At 64.3% G+C, this 16,788-nt stretch overlaps 6 protein-coding genes across 6 annotated transcripts; 4 read left to right on the plus strand and 2 right to left on the minus strand.

Annotated features, from left to right (window-relative positions):
- Positions 1-434: 434 nt before the first annotated feature.
- On the plus strand, positions 435-1,519 carry PMM1 (Phosphomannomutase 1; the record flags this gene model as incomplete). Its single annotated transcript, XM_069351456.1, has 3 exons — positions 435-666; positions 888-1,339; positions 1,403-1,519. 3 exons carry the CDS (start codon positions 435-437, stop codon positions 1,517-1,519), a joined length of 801 nt encoding a protein of 266 aa, XP_069211842.1.
- Positions 1,520-1,722: 203 nt separating this feature from the next.
- Positions 1,723-4,020, minus strand: COG6 (Golgi transport complex subunit 6; the record flags this gene model as incomplete). Its single annotated transcript, XM_069351457.1, has 5 exons — positions 1,723-2,512; positions 2,556-3,017; positions 3,068-3,235; positions 3,271-3,599; positions 3,637-4,020. The coding sequence occupies 5 exons, from the start codon at positions 4,018-4,020 to the stop codon at positions 1,723-1,725; spliced, it is 2,133 nt and encodes a 710-aa protein (XP_069211843.1).
- Positions 4,021-4,810: 790 nt separating this feature from the next.
- pis1 (phosphatidylinositol synthase 1 (CDP-alcohol phosphatidyltransferase1)) lies at positions 4,811-6,127 on the plus strand (the record flags this gene model as incomplete). The annotated part of the gene is made up of 6 exons (XM_069351458.1): positions 4,811-4,959; positions 5,124-5,138; positions 5,225-5,233; positions 5,302-5,637; positions 5,674-5,992; positions 6,029-6,127. The coding sequence occupies 6 exons, from the start codon at positions 4,811-4,813 to the stop codon at positions 6,125-6,127; spliced, it is 927 nt and encodes a 308-aa protein (XP_069211844.1).
- Positions 6,128-6,536: 409 nt separating this feature from the next.
- Positions 6,537-7,154, minus strand: TSR2 (rRNA accumulation-related protein; the record flags this gene model as incomplete). The annotated part of the gene is made up of 1 exon (XM_069351459.1): positions 6,537-7,154. One exon carries the CDS (start codon positions 7,152-7,154, stop codon positions 6,537-6,539), a length of 618 nt encoding a protein of 205 aa, XP_069211845.1.
- Positions 7,155-7,485: 331 nt separating this feature from the next.
- On the plus strand, positions 7,486-9,042 carry WBP1 (oligosaccharyl transferase glycoprotein complex, beta subunit; the record flags this gene model as incomplete). The annotated part of the gene is made up of 5 exons (XM_069351460.1): positions 7,486-7,633; positions 7,671-7,778; positions 7,819-8,338; positions 8,399-8,543; positions 8,623-9,042. The coding sequence occupies 5 exons, from the start codon at positions 7,486-7,488 to the stop codon at positions 9,040-9,042; spliced, it is 1,341 nt and encodes a 446-aa protein (XP_069211846.1).
- Positions 9,043-12,026: 2,984 nt separating this feature from the next.
- On the plus strand, positions 12,027-16,325 carry Q8F55_002889 (uncharacterized protein; the record flags this gene model as incomplete). Its single annotated transcript, XM_069351461.1, has 2 exons — positions 12,027-12,056; positions 12,138-16,325. 2 exons carry the CDS (start codon positions 12,027-12,029, stop codon positions 16,323-16,325), a joined length of 4,218 nt encoding a protein of 1,405 aa, XP_069211847.1.
- Positions 16,326-16,788: the final 463 nt, after the last annotated feature.

Genomic DNA, 16,788 nt, shown 5'->3' on the forward strand with positions numbered 1-16,788 from the left:
CCCAACCTGCTCACTAAGCAATCAACAGTTAGGCCAGCGCAGCGACGTGGCACTCAGGCACGTTCCACGTCCACGTGCGGCGAGTCTACAGCCAGATGGAGAGTGCCAGCATGCACCCTTGTGCGCAGTCTACGCGCATGCATGCATCCCCACCCAGTCCTCGCCGGCCTCTGCCATGCAGGATTGGTGTGCATCGCGTCCGTCTTGCGTCCCGTCGCGGCCCGCCAGCCCTGATGTGGCAAAGATTAACGCGCCGGTGGGGGAGCGCACGGTCGAACCCCTCGCCCTGGCGACGAGCGGCTGGGCTGGCCAACTCGCCGCAAAATCAGTGACGCCACGTCCATTCCATTCCAGCCAGCCAGCGAATGAACCCAATATAAGTCGCAGCCAAACCACGTCTCTCACTCCCACCCACCCCACAACCCACCACAAACATGTCCGCCGCCAACGTCTTCCCCGCCGGCGTCAAGCCGTTCGCCGAGCGCCAGCACCCGCGCACCATCTGCATGTTCGACGTGGACGGCACGCTGTCGCTCGCGCGCCAGCAGGCCACGCCCGAGATGATCGCCGCGCTCAAGAAGCTGCGCGAGAAGACGGCCATCGCGTTCGTCGGCGGCTCGGACTTGAACAAGATTGTCGAGCAGCTGTCGACGGGGGGCAACGATGGTGAGTGCGAGCTGCGGGGGAGCGCGGGGGGGTGCACGGCCGAGCCATGGGACGCGGCTGGGCGGCGAGGTAGTCGCCGAGCGCCGTGAGAACGAAGAGGTGCCGCCCGCTCCGCGTCTGCTAGGTCACGGCGAGCCCTGTGGCCTGGCCTAGCTGGACCACCCCGCCCCACCCCGCCCAACCCGCCTCGCTTCGCTCGTCGGGCGTCGCTGACCCCCCAGTCCTCGCGTCGTTCGACTACGGCTTTGCCGAGAACGGCCTGACCGCCTACAAGCTCGGCCAGAAGCTCGAATCCGCCTCGTTCATCCAGCACGTCGGCGAGGAAGAGTACAAGAAGCTCGCGAACTTCATCCTGCGCTACCTCTCCGAGGTCGACATCCCCATCAAGCGCGGCACGTTCATCGAGTTCCGCAACGGCATGATCAACGTGTCGCCCATTGGACGTAACGCGTCGACGCAGGAGCGCAACGATTACGAGAAGTACGACAAGGAGCACGGCGTGCGCGCCGCGTTCGTCAAGGTGCTCCAGGAGAAGTTTGCCCACCTCAACCTGACCTACTCGATCGGCGGCCAGATCAGCTTCGACGTCTTCCCCCACGGCTGGGACAAGACGTACGCGCTCGGCCGGCTCGAGGGCGAGGGCTTTGACGAGATCCACTTCTTTGGTGACAAGGTGGGTTGGGCGGCGTCGCTAAGCGACCGTCTTCTGGCTGCGCGCTAACTCCCATCCTCCCAGACCTACAAGGGCGGCAACGACTACGAGATCTACAACGACCCCCGCACCATCGGCCACGCCGTCAACAACCCCGACGACACGCTCAAGATCCTCAACGAGCTCTTCCTCTCCAAGTAGACGCGGCGCGCGGCGGCGCGGCAACGGTGGCGCGGCAACGGCGGCGCTAGTACGGACTCTGCCCATAGATATCATGAAGTAGTACATCGCTAAGAAGGGTGACAGCTGCGAGCGGTGGTCGGGCAGTGCGCTAGAACTGAACGCAGCACGGGCGCGGCGCGCTTGCTGCATCGCTGCATCGCTGCATCTCTGCATAGCTCCATCTACACCTCGGCAACACCCAGTGCCACCTCGACCTCGTCGCGTCCGCGGCGCAGCAGCGTCTCGGCAAACTCGTAGCCCTCGTTCTTGTCGAGGACGTGGTCGGCAACCTCGGCATACGCCGTCGCGATGCGCCGCAGCGCCGTGCGGTGGATGCCCTCTGCCAGGCGGGGGTTGGAGAGCAGCGCGAGGCGCGGCGACGTGAGCGGGTCGTGGTTGGTGAGGAAGGACGAGAACTGGGTGAGGGCGGCCGTGAGCTCCTTCGGCGTGGCGCCAGGGAGGCGGGACAGCGGCGTGTCGGCTGGCCGCGTTCTGATCGCCTTCATGACGGGCGCGAGGCCGCACTGCTCCAGCAGCTTGCCGTGGTGCTCAAACGTCATCGACTCGATGTGCGTCTGTACCTGGTCCTGCAGCGTGGCCACGCGCGGCGCAGTGAAGGGGTACACCTCGAGCGTGTGCTGCAGGTACTCGAGGCAGTTGACGAGGAACACGTCCCGGTCCCACGCGCCCGACGACGGCGAGCTCTGTTTCCGCAGGTCGGCCATGCGCTCGCACATCTCGACGGCGGGGTCGACAGCCGCGTCGAGCAGCTTGGCAAAGTCGGTCTCGCGCTCGTCGTCGTCCACCAGCGACGTGTCGTACACCGCGATGATCTCGCGCAGGACCTGGCTCGCGTCGCGCAGCGCGAGCGGTGGGCTGAGGTTGGCGTCGGGAGGGTGCAGGAAACGCAGTAGCGACCTGCCCTGGGCTTCGAGTGTCTCGAAGAACGCGGCGTCGGCATGCTCGTACAGCCTGGCGTGTCAGTTGAAGCAGCAATACCCTCTTGCCAACTCACTCCTGCAAGGCCTTGGACAATAACGCGTCCGGCCCGATGGTCTTGCGCATCGTGACGAGATAGAACTGGAGAAGGTTGACAATGCGGTATGTCGTAATCACACCCTCCTGGCTCTTGAGCGTCTGCTCGATACGCAGCTTGAGCGGGCGGCCGAGCCCCTCGAGGTCGCGGTCAAGCGCATCGGCGACCATCGTCTCCGCCTCGGTGCGCTCGCGGACCGAGCGCTCGGCGCCGACCATGCGCGCGCGGTTCCCGATGCCGAACAGCGACTCGAGCAGCTCGTGCTCCGTCGCCGTCGCCTGGTGCACCCACGCCAGCATGTCACCGACGTAGCGTGTCGGCTCGTGCGCGTGGATCTCGATCGGGCGCGGGAGGCCGTTCGGCCCGCCGCGCGTCAGCGCGTCGAGGAACGCGCTGAGCACTGATGCCTGGCGTGTGGAGGTCAGGACGTGGAGCACCTCCCTGGGCCGTGTTAGTGCTAAGAACTCATCGAATGGCTCCGTAGCACCCACTTGAGCATGGCAGGCCGCTGAGCGAGCCGGCGGACAGCCTCGCGCATGACGCCCGAGACCTCCAACTGCGCATCCCTTGTCATCTGCCTGAACTGGAACTCGAGCCAGCGGTGGATCTTGGTGTACCCCGCTTCCATCTGCACGCCGGTCGACGCCATGATATCGAGGCTGCCGTTAGCGCTGGCCACAACACCGTCACCCACCCAGCCTGCATCTTGCCCTCGTCGCCGCCGAGCAGCGCGCGGCAGTCGGACCGGATCGCCTCGACGTGGTCGAGCGCCTTGAACGTTTCTGGCCCGAGGTCGAACTCGCGCGAGCTGAGCGCGCGCTCCTCGTCCTCGGTGAGCGTGAACCGCGCGAGGAAGAGCGTCACGAGCGATGTGCGGAGCTGTGCCGACGACCGCTGTGACCGCAGCCCGTCGGCCCGCTCGAGGAGATACTTTGTCCCGCTGTTGGCCTGATCCAGCTCGGCCTGCACCTGGTCGCACCGGCTCTGCATCTCGAGCATGTGTTCGCGGAGCACGTCGAGTTTCTGGCGGGTCAGCGAGCGGTCAAGGCTATCAACCTACCTTGTCCACCTCGCCGAACGCCTCGAGGAAGTGCTGGGACCCGCCAGCGAGCCGCGCCTCGACATCGCGCTTGAGGTTGCGGCGGGCGGTCGCGGCGCTCTGCCCGCGGAGGGTGCGGCGTATGGGCGCTGCGTCCTCGTCGTCTGCCTTTGCCTTGCCCTTGGCCTTGGAGGACGCGTAGAAGCCCGAGGCGATCTCGAGCGCCTCGCGCGAGCCGCGGTCGTCAAAGCTGGTCCCGATCGCCTTGTAAATGCGCAGCGAGATGGGGTTGTTGCGCGACGCGGCGGGCATTGGCGTCAAGCTGCCCGATGCTGATGCGCCCGATGTCGAGCCGCCCGACGGCGTCTGGACGAGCATTGGGCGCGGGACTGGCGGCGCGGCCATGGTGGGGTGTGTTGGGTTGGGTTTGGGACTGACTTGGTCGAGAGCAAGGTAGTCGCGTCGTTGTCGACCAGCAATGACGGTTGCAGCAGCAAGCAGCCAGCCTGCGTGGCGGCCGGGCCAAACAGCGACGGAAGCAAATTGCCACGAGGCGGCCCTCACTGTGGTGATCGGCGGCACCGAGGAGGCGTGTCAAGTGAGTGTGCGGCTGCGACTCGCACGATTGCTCGCTTCTGCCTCGCTCGCTCGCTTCCAACACGGCGCCGTGTGACATTGCACAAGGCAAGGCTACGCGCTCCTCCTTGCTCCCCCCAAAGCCATTGTGCATGCCGCACACCCACCCACTGACGCATATCCCCAGCGGCGGCGCTGAGGCCATCGGCGAGGGGTGGCCGAAGCCGGCGGCCCCCCCTTGGTGCAAGCGGTTTTACGTAATTATTGAAACCACCTACGTCGCTTCCCTTCCTGTGGTGCGGCGCGGCATCAGCCACCCGCCTCGGCCGCGCTGCGTCGCTGCGGGCGGCACGGCCACGGCCGCGCGCGCAGCCGAAGGGCATGGCAGCGAGCAGTCAGCGGCACCACACTGCTGCACCACCTGCCTGGTACTGCACACTTTGCTATCTCGACGACGCACTTCCGTCGTTGAATCCACTCTTACTCACTCTCCACAATCCTTTAACACCACCACCACATCGCACTACATCACGCGACACGACAGAATCCTCACTCAGGCTACACTAGGCATCACCCATCCCATTCAAACCCACAGCACCCACGACACACCATCCACGCAATGGCCCCAACCACACGCTCACAAGTTTCGGCAGAGAGCTCGCCAGCTCCCTCGAGCCGAAGGAACGCTGCCACCTCGTCGGCAGTCAACTCACACTCGGGCACCATCAGACAACGCCAGCGCCAGAACTCGACCCACGATGCAAAGGAGTGCGTACTGTCGTGGACTGTGGCTGGCATCGCACGTTTGATGGCCGGGGGCGAGGCTGCCAAGCTCGAGACGATGGAGCGGCGCCTCACCCGCCGTGGCTCATCCTCGTCCCCCAGCCAGCCTCACCTTATATGCCTGATCGAGCTTGTGCTGACTATTCCAGATCGCTTGACCTTGCGTGAGTCGAGCTATTGCCGCGCCGACCCGCCCTGCCTGCCGGTAAAGCGGAGAGTAATCATGCTGACCGAGAATGCCCCATTGCAGTACGACGACGTGAGTAGTTGGTGCGGTGCTGCGGCCCTCGCTTCGCCATGGTGGTGGCCAGTACTGACCGACCCCAGCGTTGAGGACAACGTCTTCTTCTTCGTCCCCAACCTCATCGGCTATGCTCGTGTGATCCTCGCGGCGGCGTCGCTATACTTCATGCCGTGGCACCCAAAGATCTGCACGGTGCTGTACGGTGTCAGCTGCTTGCTGGATGCGTTCGACGGCCTCGCCGCGCGTCTTCTCGACCAGGAGACAAAGTTTGGAGCGGTTCTCGACATGGTCACGGACCGTTGCACGACTGCCTGCTTGTTGACTTTCCTGGCGGCGACCTACACCGAGAAGGGCCTTCCCCTCCTCTTCCAGTTCCTCATCGCGCTCGACTTTGCATCGCACTACATGCACATGTACTCGTAAGTGCAACCGTGTGTGCTGCTGCTCACCCACAGTTCTCTCGTCACCGGAGCAACAAGTCACAAGAACGTTGGCCAGGAAGTATCGCGCATCCTGTGGTACTACTACAACGACCGGACGACCCTGTTCATCTTCTGCTTTGCCAACGAGCTCTTCTTCGTCTGCCTTTACCTTAATGCGTCGGTTGAGCGCGCCATCTTCTCGGGCTCGCTGGCCCACTACGCGCCCTTCCTCGCCGACGTCCCCATCATTGGCTGGATGACGTGGCCGCAGCTCATCGGACTCCTCTGCTTCCCCATCATGTTCGCCAAGCAGGTTATCAACGTTGTGCAGTTCTGGAAGGCCAGCAAGATTGTGAGTGTGAGGGCACTGGATGGTGCTGACCGGCAGCTCGTCGGCATCGACATTGCCAACCGCCAGGAGGCGCGCAAGAATGCGCGCAAGAACGCCGTCCACGAGGACCACGCCGAGGCGATTGTGGACAACTAGGCGTTGGGCGGCGGCCGACGGGACGGCGCGAGCGCGATAGTGCGCCGCAGCTCCCTGTGGTAATATGAAAAGACTAGAGCCGGCGTCCACGGGGGAGCGTGCGTGGGCGTGGACATGGCACACTCTCTTTACGGGATATATACATCAAGCAGTAGCATCATGTAGGACGTGTTTGCGGCGCGGCCCCGGGGGGGGGCGTATTGGGTGTCGAGGGTGTCAGTCAGTGGTTAGTCGGGGCACTGGACAGTTCGGTACGACAAGGCGAACGCCGACGGCACTGCTCCAGACGACTATACTTATGCAAAATGTACACTACGGGCTATGGGGGTGGGGTCGGGCCGAGGGCGGCGGTGGCTTGACGGGACTTGGTGACGGCGATCTCGAGTCGGATATCATGAGTCGGGCAGCGTTAACGCCTGCGACCCTTCTGCACGACGGTGAAGCCGTCCTCGTCAACAACGGGCTCGTTGCGGGGCTTAGGCTCAGCGGGAACGAGCTGGGGCGCCTCGTCCTCGTCCATCTCGTCGTCTTCGCTCCCGCTCTCCCAGTCCTCGTCGTCCTCCTCAGGCCCGCCCCCACTCGTCGCCTGCACGCCGGTACGCGTCACCTCGGCGGCCTTGCGCTCGAGCGCGGCGACCGTCTCCTCTGGCGTGCGCGCAGACGGCGCCACGACATCGCGCCACAGCCGCAGAATGTCCGCAGCGAGGGGCTCGACACTCCCGTCCTCGATGGCCGCGTCAAACTCGTCGCTCATGACCTGCGTGAGCAGGTCGGCGAGCTGGTCGATGTCGAGCGGCGGGTCGGCCGCGCTCTTGGCGTCGACGGTGCGCGCGCCCTCGGCCTCGACGTAGTCGGCGCGCTGCTCGAAGCTGTCGATCAGCTCGGACGCGAGCCACGTCTTCTTGTCGGCGCTCTCGTGCCCGCCCCAGCCTTCGCGGACCGCGATGGTGAGCGCCGGCCAGAGGTCGAGCAGGGCGACGACGCCGCGCGCGAAGAGCAGGATCTCGGGGGCTGGGGCGTCGGACATGGTGATGGGTGGGGGGGTCGGGGCAGGGGCTGGGAGGGTGAGGCGAGGGCTGCGTCGTCCGCGGGGTGCTTGCGATGTTGGCGTAGAGTAGTGTTGTTGCAACTGTGCTCGTCGGTAATCTCGACTTTCAAAATCTAGCACCTACCCCGCTCATGCCGCCGCCGCCGTCATGACGCCGCGGGACCAAATCGCCACGTGCCGCCCATACACCGTACACCGACGCGCTCGCCACGTCCACAGCCGTGCACACACGGCATCGGCGTCACCTCGCTCGCCGCATCCATCTGCCGCAACCATCTCACCAGACGGCGACCACCACAGGCAAGCACCCATGCGCGCCTCCCTCTTCGCCCCACTGGCCCTGGCCATGCTCGCCGCCCCCGCCCTCGCGGCGTCGGCGACGGGCGACCGCGTGCTCGTCATCCTCGACCCCAAGATCGACAAGGGCGACTACTCCAAGTTCTTTGGCTCGTTGAAGGGTGCGTCGGTGTTGGGGGAGAGCGAGGCTGACGGCAGACCGCGGGTACGACCTCACGTTCAAGAAGCCGACCGACGAGAGCTGGCTCCAGCCGTTCGGCGTGCCGGCGTACGACCACCTCGTGCTCTTTGCGCCTGAGGCCTCGAGTGAGTCGGCCTGGTGCAAGCCCGACGCTGACGCCGCCAGAAACCTCCGAGGGCTTCAACCCCCAGAACGTGCTCGCCGCCCAGTCAGAGTTCCTCAACACTCTGCACATCCTCTCGCCGGGCCTGAGCGAGATCCAGCGCGACACGCTGCGCGAGTACGACATTGAGCCTGCGCCCCGCGGCCTCGAGCTCGTCGACGCCTTCTCCCACGTCGCCGGCAGCGAGGTCGACACGGTCGTCCTCGAGGCCGGCAGCCTCGTCGCCCCCGGCCCCATCCTCGGCTCGAGCAAGAACGCCGGACCGCTCGTGTACGCCAAGGGAACCGGCTTCCGGACCGGCCTCAACCCGTTCCTCGTCGACATTGCGCGCGCGCCCGAGACGGCGTACGTCGCCGACAAGGACGGCAAGCCCGTCGAGACAAAGGCCGGCCTGCCCGTCAAGCTCGCTGGGTCAAAGGTCAGCCTCGTCGCCGCCATCCAGAACCGCAACAATGTGCGCGTTGGGTTCGTCGGCTCGCCCGACCTCCTCTCGGACGCGTGGTGGGGCAAGAAGCTTGATGGGTGCGTTGGGATGGGCGGTAGTACCGCCCCGCGACGCAGGGCACAGCTGACTTTGCGCAGCAAGGAGACGGCCAACCGCGCGTTCGTCGACGACCTCACAAAGTGGGTCTTCCAGGAGACGGGCGTTGTCCGTGTCGTGAGCACGACGCACCATCGCCAGGGCGAGACCGAGCCCAGGGACGCGTACCGCAAGAAGGACGAGGTGGTGGGTGTTTTTAGCCGCCGCGATGACGCCGCCACCGCTGGTTGCTGACAATTGTTCTCTTGCCCCGTCGTCACAACAGACGTACGACATCACTCTGACTGAGCACACGACGGCCGCCAACGGCTCGTCGCAGTGGGTGCCCTTCCACACCGACGACCTCCAGCTCGAGTTCACCATGCTCGACCCCTTTATCCGCACGTCGCTGGTTGAGAAGAGCTCGACGGCCACGGACGCGACCTACTCGACCACCTTTGTCGCGCCTGACCGCCACGGTGTGTTCAAGTTTGTCGTGTCGTACTGGCGCCCGGGATGGACCTCGATCACGACCGAGGACAAGGCTTCGGTCGTGCCTCTGAGGCATGACGAGCACCCCCGCTGGATTACGGGTGCCTATCCCTTCTACACTGGAGCGCTGTCTACATCAGCAGCATTCCTTCTGTTTGTTGCGCTCTGGGCCTCGCTTGCCGAGGGCGACAAGAACAAGAAAAAGGCAGAGTAGTGCCGCTATAGAGTGGGGGAGTGGGGTGGGGTCAGCTGGCGTTGATCTGGTCCCGCGCCTCGTGAGCATGATGCATCGAGATTAGAAGTATGAGGGGAACGCGGTGACGTTGTCGCGCACGGCGCACTGTTGGGTGCGGCCGTAGCGGGCCAGGCGTGCCACATGGCGCCTGACAGTGGTGGTGAAACGCCACTGGCGCTTCCGCGATTCAAGTAATGTCTTGTCTTGTTGGGGCAGCTGGGCGAGGCGAGGCGAGGCGACGCTGCGACACGTTCCGCGACAACGGCAACGCCCTCGTTCTTGTCTATTGTGCAGCGGGGGTGGGGGCGCCAATGGCAGATGGAGATGCATAATAGCCGCAGCGGGAAGCGGCGGGCAGAGCAGTGAGTGGAGCCGGGCCCCCATGGAGAGTTTAGGCGTGGGTGTGTGTGAACTGGCTGGAGGCCGCTGGAATGGGCACTGTGCCGATAGAAAGAGTGAGCCTGGCCGTGGGAGTGTGACTGAGGTGGTAGAGCGTCACGTCGAGTCGAGCGAGGTCATGTTTGTAATGACGCCACGACGCGCGCGTTTAACAGTCAAGTGAGCGAGGCCCAAGGCGCTCAGGGTAGAAATTGTAATCAGGGCCAGGCTGGATTAGCTTTTCTTCGGCGGGCGGCTGCAGTGCGCAAAGGAGAAAAAATGACGGAGCTGGTGTTTGGCCCAGGGGTGTCGTGCCTGGGTTGCAGGCGGCAGAGGCAAGGCCGACGAGCCCATTCCCCGTTGGCAGTGACGTTTTTTTCGTCGATGGGATTTGCCTTTATTGGCGGGCGACGTTGGATCCGGTTGGCTGCGGCGTTGGGGAGAGGGGGGTGGAGCAAGGGGAGGGGGGGGGGGGATAGAGGGTTAACCGAAATGGTGGAGCAGGTAGCAGGAGCAGGAGAGCATTAGCGACGGGGAGGATGGGTGTGCCTATGCCAAAGGAAGGAAGGCCAGCGAGCCAGCGTGCAAACGACGAGGCGCCAGTGTCCAACCACAATCAATGTCGCGGCGCACACAGGGTGCAGCTTGTTTTGTAGGGAGGGAGCGACCGCGGCGGCGGCAGCACGAGGAGCAAGGCGCAAGCCGTGTGGATGCATCAGAGCTAGGAGCATGCATGTGCAAGCAAGTAAGCACGCAGGCGAGCACACATCACCCACCCACCCCACCCTCTGCGCCAACAGATTGACCACACGGCGGCATCGCGGCCAGGCCCCAAGTCTACAAACTGCCCACTCTAAATCGACCAACCCAACCAAGGCCCTGGCTCGTCTCGTGTTCCGCCCCGCCAGTCAGCCCGCCAGCCCTCGCTTGCCTTCCCCCTTGTGCTTGTCCCCCCGCCCCGCCGCAATTCCTGCGACCAGTCAGGCAGCAGCCGGCACCACCCACCCACCCACCACCACCTTGGGTAACATTGCTTCAGTCCGCATCAAACGCTCACTCAACTCCAACTCCCATTGTCAACTCGCACTCTCCCCACCCACACGGCCTCGCCCCCCTCCTCCTCTCCTCCCCTCCCCCTCCCCCCGGCTCGGCAACCCCTCCACCTATCTCCATCGCATCGCTCGCTCGCTCGCTGGGACCCCCACCCTCGCCAGGTTTCGTCTCAGCCCATCACCCGCCCCCCGCCGTGCACAGTCATCCGTCCGCGTCCGTCCGACCGACGACTACCCCTCCCCCGCCTCGCCTCGCCCGCCGCGCTCTCGCCTCGACGTGTTTGACACGTCTCACGGACCCGTCTACACATTCTTTCGTGGGCGCCCCCCGACGAGCCGAACCGCCCCCCCATCCAGCCCCTCGCCTTCCCCCCCGCCCCGCACCTCCTTTGAACGCGGTGGGAGCGAGCAAGCGCCAGAGCAACAACACTACACACTCGCTCTTCTCTTTCCCCCTCTGGCTCGTTCCGCCAAAACTGCGAATCGGCAGACACTTGCTGCGCCTCGCGTCGTTTGCTTGGTAGGCTTCGCACCACACGGCCCATTCCTTCTTATTTTCCTCTTGCAGCATCGCAGCACGCAGCCCCAACAACAACACCGCCGCTGCCAACGCACAACAACGCTTGCTCTTGATTGATCCATTGCGGCGTAGTGCAGACGACAATACAAGCTCGCTCGCAGCTAGGGACGACGCAGCCGGGCCGGACAGAGTGTGACACCCACCCACCTCACCCCCACCCACCTGAAATCATCGGCCGGTCATCCGCCCAGCGACCGCGCAACCCGCAAAATCGCGCGCAACCCCTCTGACGCGTAATTCACCTCGCTCCGATCGGACCGCCCTTTTTTCGCCACCACGGTTAACATCGTTTTCTCCTTTCCACTCTTCGCCACCGTACGCTCGACTCTGCATCGCAGACTCGTCAGCACGGCTTTCAGACCAGCTACTGTCGACCAACCCGACACGGCAGTCGTCGTCGAGCCCTTCGAGGTGTGAGCACTCGCGTGCTGCTCGCTTCCACAAGAAGGGTCTCGTCGAAGCACTAGCTTTCTTCACCTTCCACTCACGGGCTGGCTCGTGGTATGGCTCGCTCTGCGAGACCCGCCGCGACCACCAACTCGACCACCACCCCTTCCACCACGCCAGCCGCAACCTCTGCCCAAACGGCGTCTGCTCCGACTGGGGCCGCCCAAGTCGCCGCCGCCGCGGGCGCAACCCGGTCGGCGTCGCCCTCGACCCCAGCTGCTGGGCCATCGAGGCCAGTCCGTCAGTCGGCTCGCACTTCGCGCCGCCACCAGGCTGCGGAACCGACACCACCCCCGGCAGCAGCGTCTCCAGCCTCAACGCCAGGAGGCGTCGCTGATCCTCACTCGACTCGCGGGTCCCTAGCCAAGAACCATGTCGAGCCAAAGGCGCACGGCCTTCGCAAGTCGATAAACGCGAGGGAACGCCAACAAAGTCCCTTCCCCGCAGAGTACGGTGGACGCGATGCGTGCGGCATTGTCGACGAGGATGAAGCAGACGAGGTGCTCATGGCGATCTGCGGCGCATGCGCTGTAATGGTGAGTAACGGGCCTCCGTCGAATTGTGTCTGGCCCACCGCCCCCCGCCCCTGGATCATTGTGCTGACTTGCCGCTCCCAGGGAAACGTCGCCCTCTCACCCGACGAGATCGCAGCCGTTGCCTTTGACCACGGCTGGATCCGCCCTCCATCGGTGGCCGTCTCCCCGGCAACCATGATCGCAAACGCCATCCGGATGCACCAGTCACGTTGCCAAAAGGCTACACCACAACGCACACCCGTCCTGTCAAAATACCAGCTGGCGGGCTCCATTGCCGAATCAGTGCTTCAACCGGCATTGCATCCTGCCGCCTTTGATGGACCTACGCGGCCCAAGGGGCCTGTGTGGTACCTATCACCTGATGTGGGGCGGTCCAAGTGGCGCAACCCTTTCACAGGTCTTGTTGTCCCCAAAGCCCCAGTTCGCAAGCCGGCGCAGCCAAAGCCAAAACAAGCCAAGCCAGCGACAAAGAAGGACGATGCGCCAAAGGCCGCCGCCGCGTCGAGGAGGAAGGACAAGTCGTCAACCCCTGAAGTATCAAGTGCCAGCTCGACGCCTGCACCTTCAGCCTTGCCGAGAATCAAGCTTCGCGTCTCCGCATCTGGCGCCGAACATGCCGCTGCCATGGAAGCCGAGGACGCCGAGGCCGAGGCTGAGGCCGCGCCCACAGCGTCGCGCGCCTCGTCGGTCAGCTTCACGCCCGAATCGCCATCCTCGACACCCGCGCCATTCACACCGCAGCCAAACGCCACCCGGCGCCGTCGTCGTGACAACGTGTTTGACTCTTCAGATTCGGAATCGTCCGAGTCGGAAGCTGAACACGAGCACACGGGCCACAGACGCGCACCGCGCCGCGTCATCTTGCCACCCTTGGCTGTTAGCGCGGGTTCGCGTTTCCCTCAGATCCCCTCGCGCCCCGTTCACTCTACTTTTGGTGAACTGTTCTTCTCTCCGGTCCAGGCCGGGCCGCTCCCCTTGCCCGCAGTCCAGCAGTCGCCATTCCCGTGCCACTCCCTTGACAACACGATATGGGGTGCAAGGCGAAGCGTCGACCTCGAGCAGATTGCCTTTGAGGCGTCCTCGAGCTCGAGCTCAGATGACGAGATGGGCAACACCGACTGGGGCACTGGCTCTGGTCTGCTTGTCAAGGCCGGCGATGAAGCTATGTCGTCGACATGGGCCCCCGAGGAGGACGCAAAGGTCAACGCGGCAACCGTCGCCATGCGCGAGCTGTTCCCGTACAGCCCCGAAAACCCCACGACCAGAGCCGAGCCCGTATTCAACCAGCTCGACAACCGCCCTCCACCGTCCGACACCTCGAGCGTCACCGACACGTCGTCGACCGCCACCGCCACCGCCGTCTTCCAGGGCAAGCTTAGGTCAGCGGCCTGCCCGACGGCATTGCCAGCTTGGACACTATCGAGCCCCGTGTCGTCACCCAGCCTTGCTGGTAGACAACTACCGCTCTACGTTGAAACAAGCCCGACACAGTACCTCTCAAGAGTGACCCGGGATCTGGACGCCAGAAGCATGGACATGGACGTTGACGTGACTGTCGACACGGTCGACGAGTCGTGGCTCGACGAGTCGGGCCACCTCCCCGTCTACGCCGAAGAAGTCATCTCGGACGTCGAAATCGAGGTCGGCTCTTCCCTAGGTGAGGTCACGACTCCCGAGCGCGACCGTCAACTCCAGACGGCAGAGTGGGCCCGTGAAACCGCAGGTGCAGCTTCAGCCCTCAACATCAAGCAGGAGCCCGAGGACTACTACCCGTCCCCCGCGGCCACGACCTCGACAGACATGGACGATTCGGTCTTGATCTATGACGGCTCGCGCGAATCGACAGTTTCTTCGCAGTCGCCATCGTCTGGTTCATCTGAGCTTCCGGAACTCGAGGAGGACTGCACCCAAGAGTTCCTTCTCGGCCCCGAGAGCCTCACCCTCGACGAGCTTGACGACTGGCTCCCTACTGATAAGGCTGAGCGAACGCCCCACCGCGGCCGTGGCCGAGGAAGGCCTCCTCGCTCCGAGAGCACGCACACCAGGAGCAGCGGCAGCTGGGGCGGCATTGGTGTCAACAACCCCTTTGTCCCGCCGATCGCCAGCTTCTCTTCTGTGTCGACGACCAAGGTGACGCCCCCGCCGCTCGTCCGCAAGCGAAGCCTTCGGTCCAGTGCCCGCCGGAATCGCTCGGCCGTCCGCAAGACGGAATCGACACGTAACACTCAAGTCGTCGCTACCACCGACATCACGATGACTGAGCCTGCCGCCCCCGAAACCGTCGATGTTCAGATTGACACGGAGCCCGAGTGTGAGGAAGACGCCATCGGCCCAGACGAGCTGGAAAGCGCCCGCGTCGAGGCTGAGGCCCGCGAGGAGCAGCATCGCGCCAAGAGGAGGGCAGAGGCAGAGGAGAATCGCCGACGCTGGAACGCTTGCCGCAAGGCCTTTGCCGACGCTACTGCCTCATCTGGTAGTGCATCGCCTACGCTGTTGACCAGCGGTCGCGACTCTGGCGAGGCCACTCCAGTGTGCTGGCCAGAGTTGACTGCCAACTGGTCTTCCGACAGCATTCCCGAGCTCGCCACACCGACCACACTTTCGCCCATGGCGTTGCAAATGACCGTGATCGACCCCTGCGATACCTCGTCGCTCATGGCCCTCGACCCCAAGTCGCTGCACTCGCCGACCATGTCGGCAGAGCTTGTCATGCTCGAGTCTGTTCTGGCCCAGGTTGACATTGCTCCGGTGGCTGCTCCGGCTCCCGCGCCCGTGTCTCAGTCGCCAACATCTCAACCCATCACAGTCTCACCTCAGCTCCCGAAACTCGCTCCGGCCCCACCACCACCTGTTGTTACTGCGCCAGCGCCAGTACCATCAGCCCCTGTGTCCGTTCCAGTGCCCGCCGCTGCGACTCCGGCTGTCGTGCCGTCACTGCCTGCTATCGCCGCTGCGCCGGCTGCCCCTGCTGCTGCCACATCGGCGCCCACGCCAATTGCCCCGAAGCAGGTTCCGTCGGCCCCGCCAAAGCAGGCACCTGTGCAGCCAAAGCAAGCTCCTGTGCAACCCAAGCAGTCGCCCGTCAAGGCACCTAAGCCGATCGCTGCCGCGCCTGCTCCCATTGCACCGGCTCCGCCCGCAACCGTCCCCACTGCCGGCGTTCCCGTCAAGGCCAAGTCGTTGCCGACGACTCCCGTGATCAACAACGTACCCGTTCAACCCGCGACCAGTGCGCCCACCAGCGCTCCGACGACAGCTGCTCCAACGCGCACTGTCTCGCCCATTGCGAGAACAGCCACGGCGTCACCAGCGACATCAGTTGCCTCCACTGGCTCTGGTGCAGCGCCAACCCCAGCGGCTCGCCCTGCGACTCCGTCTGGTGGCACGACGAAGAGACTTCTGCCCGGCATTGACGCTTGCGTCATTGACAACCTCCCGTGTTACTCGCATGTGTTCGAGATCACCAAGGGCGGCCGGTGCACTGTGCTCCGCCGTCTCGACACCGACTTTGTGAACGGCACAGCGCTGCTCACTGCGCTCGGTGTGCCGCCGGCCGTTCAAGCTGAGGCGCTTTCGACGCCATCGCCTACGCTGGCGTCGCATCGCACGGTGCCGTTGATCTCGCCACAGGGCATGCACCATGCACCCGGTGTGCCTGGCGTGTGGATCCCCCTCATCGAGGCCCGCGACCTTGCTCGCAAGTTCAACCTGCAAGAGACGCGACTCCTGGCGAACATCCTACGCGAGGACCTGTTCCAGCTCTTCAAGGAGCTCGCTGGTATCTCGCTGCGCCACACCTCGTCTACCGAGAGCTTTGGCATGCCATTCGTGACTCAGCCTCACCCCAGACCAGGCGCTCGCCCGGCCCCGCCCGGCACCAATGCTGCGGCTCACGCCCGCCAGGCGCCGGCACCTGGTCCTGGCAAGGGACCTCTTGTGCGTGCTGCGCCAGCTGCTGCGCCGGATGGTGCACCCCTACCCAAGCGCCGCAAGTCGAGCGTCGTCGGCGGTGCCACCGGACCCCAGGTCGTCAGGGCCGCTGCCGCTGCTGCTGGAGCACCGCCTCCGCGTCCTCCGGTCGCCGCGCCCGGCCCCACTCTTCAAGCAAGACCTCCTCTGGCTGCGGCCGCACCGACGCCAGTCAAGGCTCTTGCCCCCGCACCCGTGCCGGCCAAGGCTCCTGCGACGCAGGCAGTCACGGCAGCACCGGTGATCCCTCCTGTTCCGGCCCAACCACGACGCACGCGTGCAAGCGTTGGTGCCAAGTAACCACCTTCCTTTTACCACCACTCCGAAATCAGCCCACGCGGACAATGCGCGACGGCTCCACGACACACATACGACGAAAGAGACGCTCCCCGCCGTTTTTTCAGGGGACAGCAAAATAGATGCGAGCTGTGGAAAAAGGGCCGGGGAGCGGTCGACTTCGACCCACGCTAACCCGAAAGCAAAAGCTATATAGTGACCAAAGAAGTCAAAAGCAGAAGAAGAAAAGGAAGGAAAAGAAGGAGAAGAAAATCCAAGAGGATGAGGAAAGGCTGTGGATATAGGACGCGGCGCGGCTTTCGCGTCGTGTCTAAACAGCTGTGTTGTATTTTCCCCATGCACAAGTGTGGAATGGGACGGACGCTGCTGCATGCGATGGGCGAACGGTGAACTTGCATACAGCTATCGTATACACTGGGATGATCATGATCGGGACTACAGATTGGGGGGGAGGCCGTTTACCCCG

This window comes from Vanrija albida, assembly GCF_041260175.1.
Source record: "Vanrija albida strain AlHP1 chromosome Unknown contig_2, whole genome shotgun sequence".
In the NCBI taxonomy this organism is placed as follows: Eukaryota; Fungi; Basidiomycota; class Tremellomycetes; order Trichosporonales; family Trichosporonaceae; genus Vanrija; species Vanrija albida.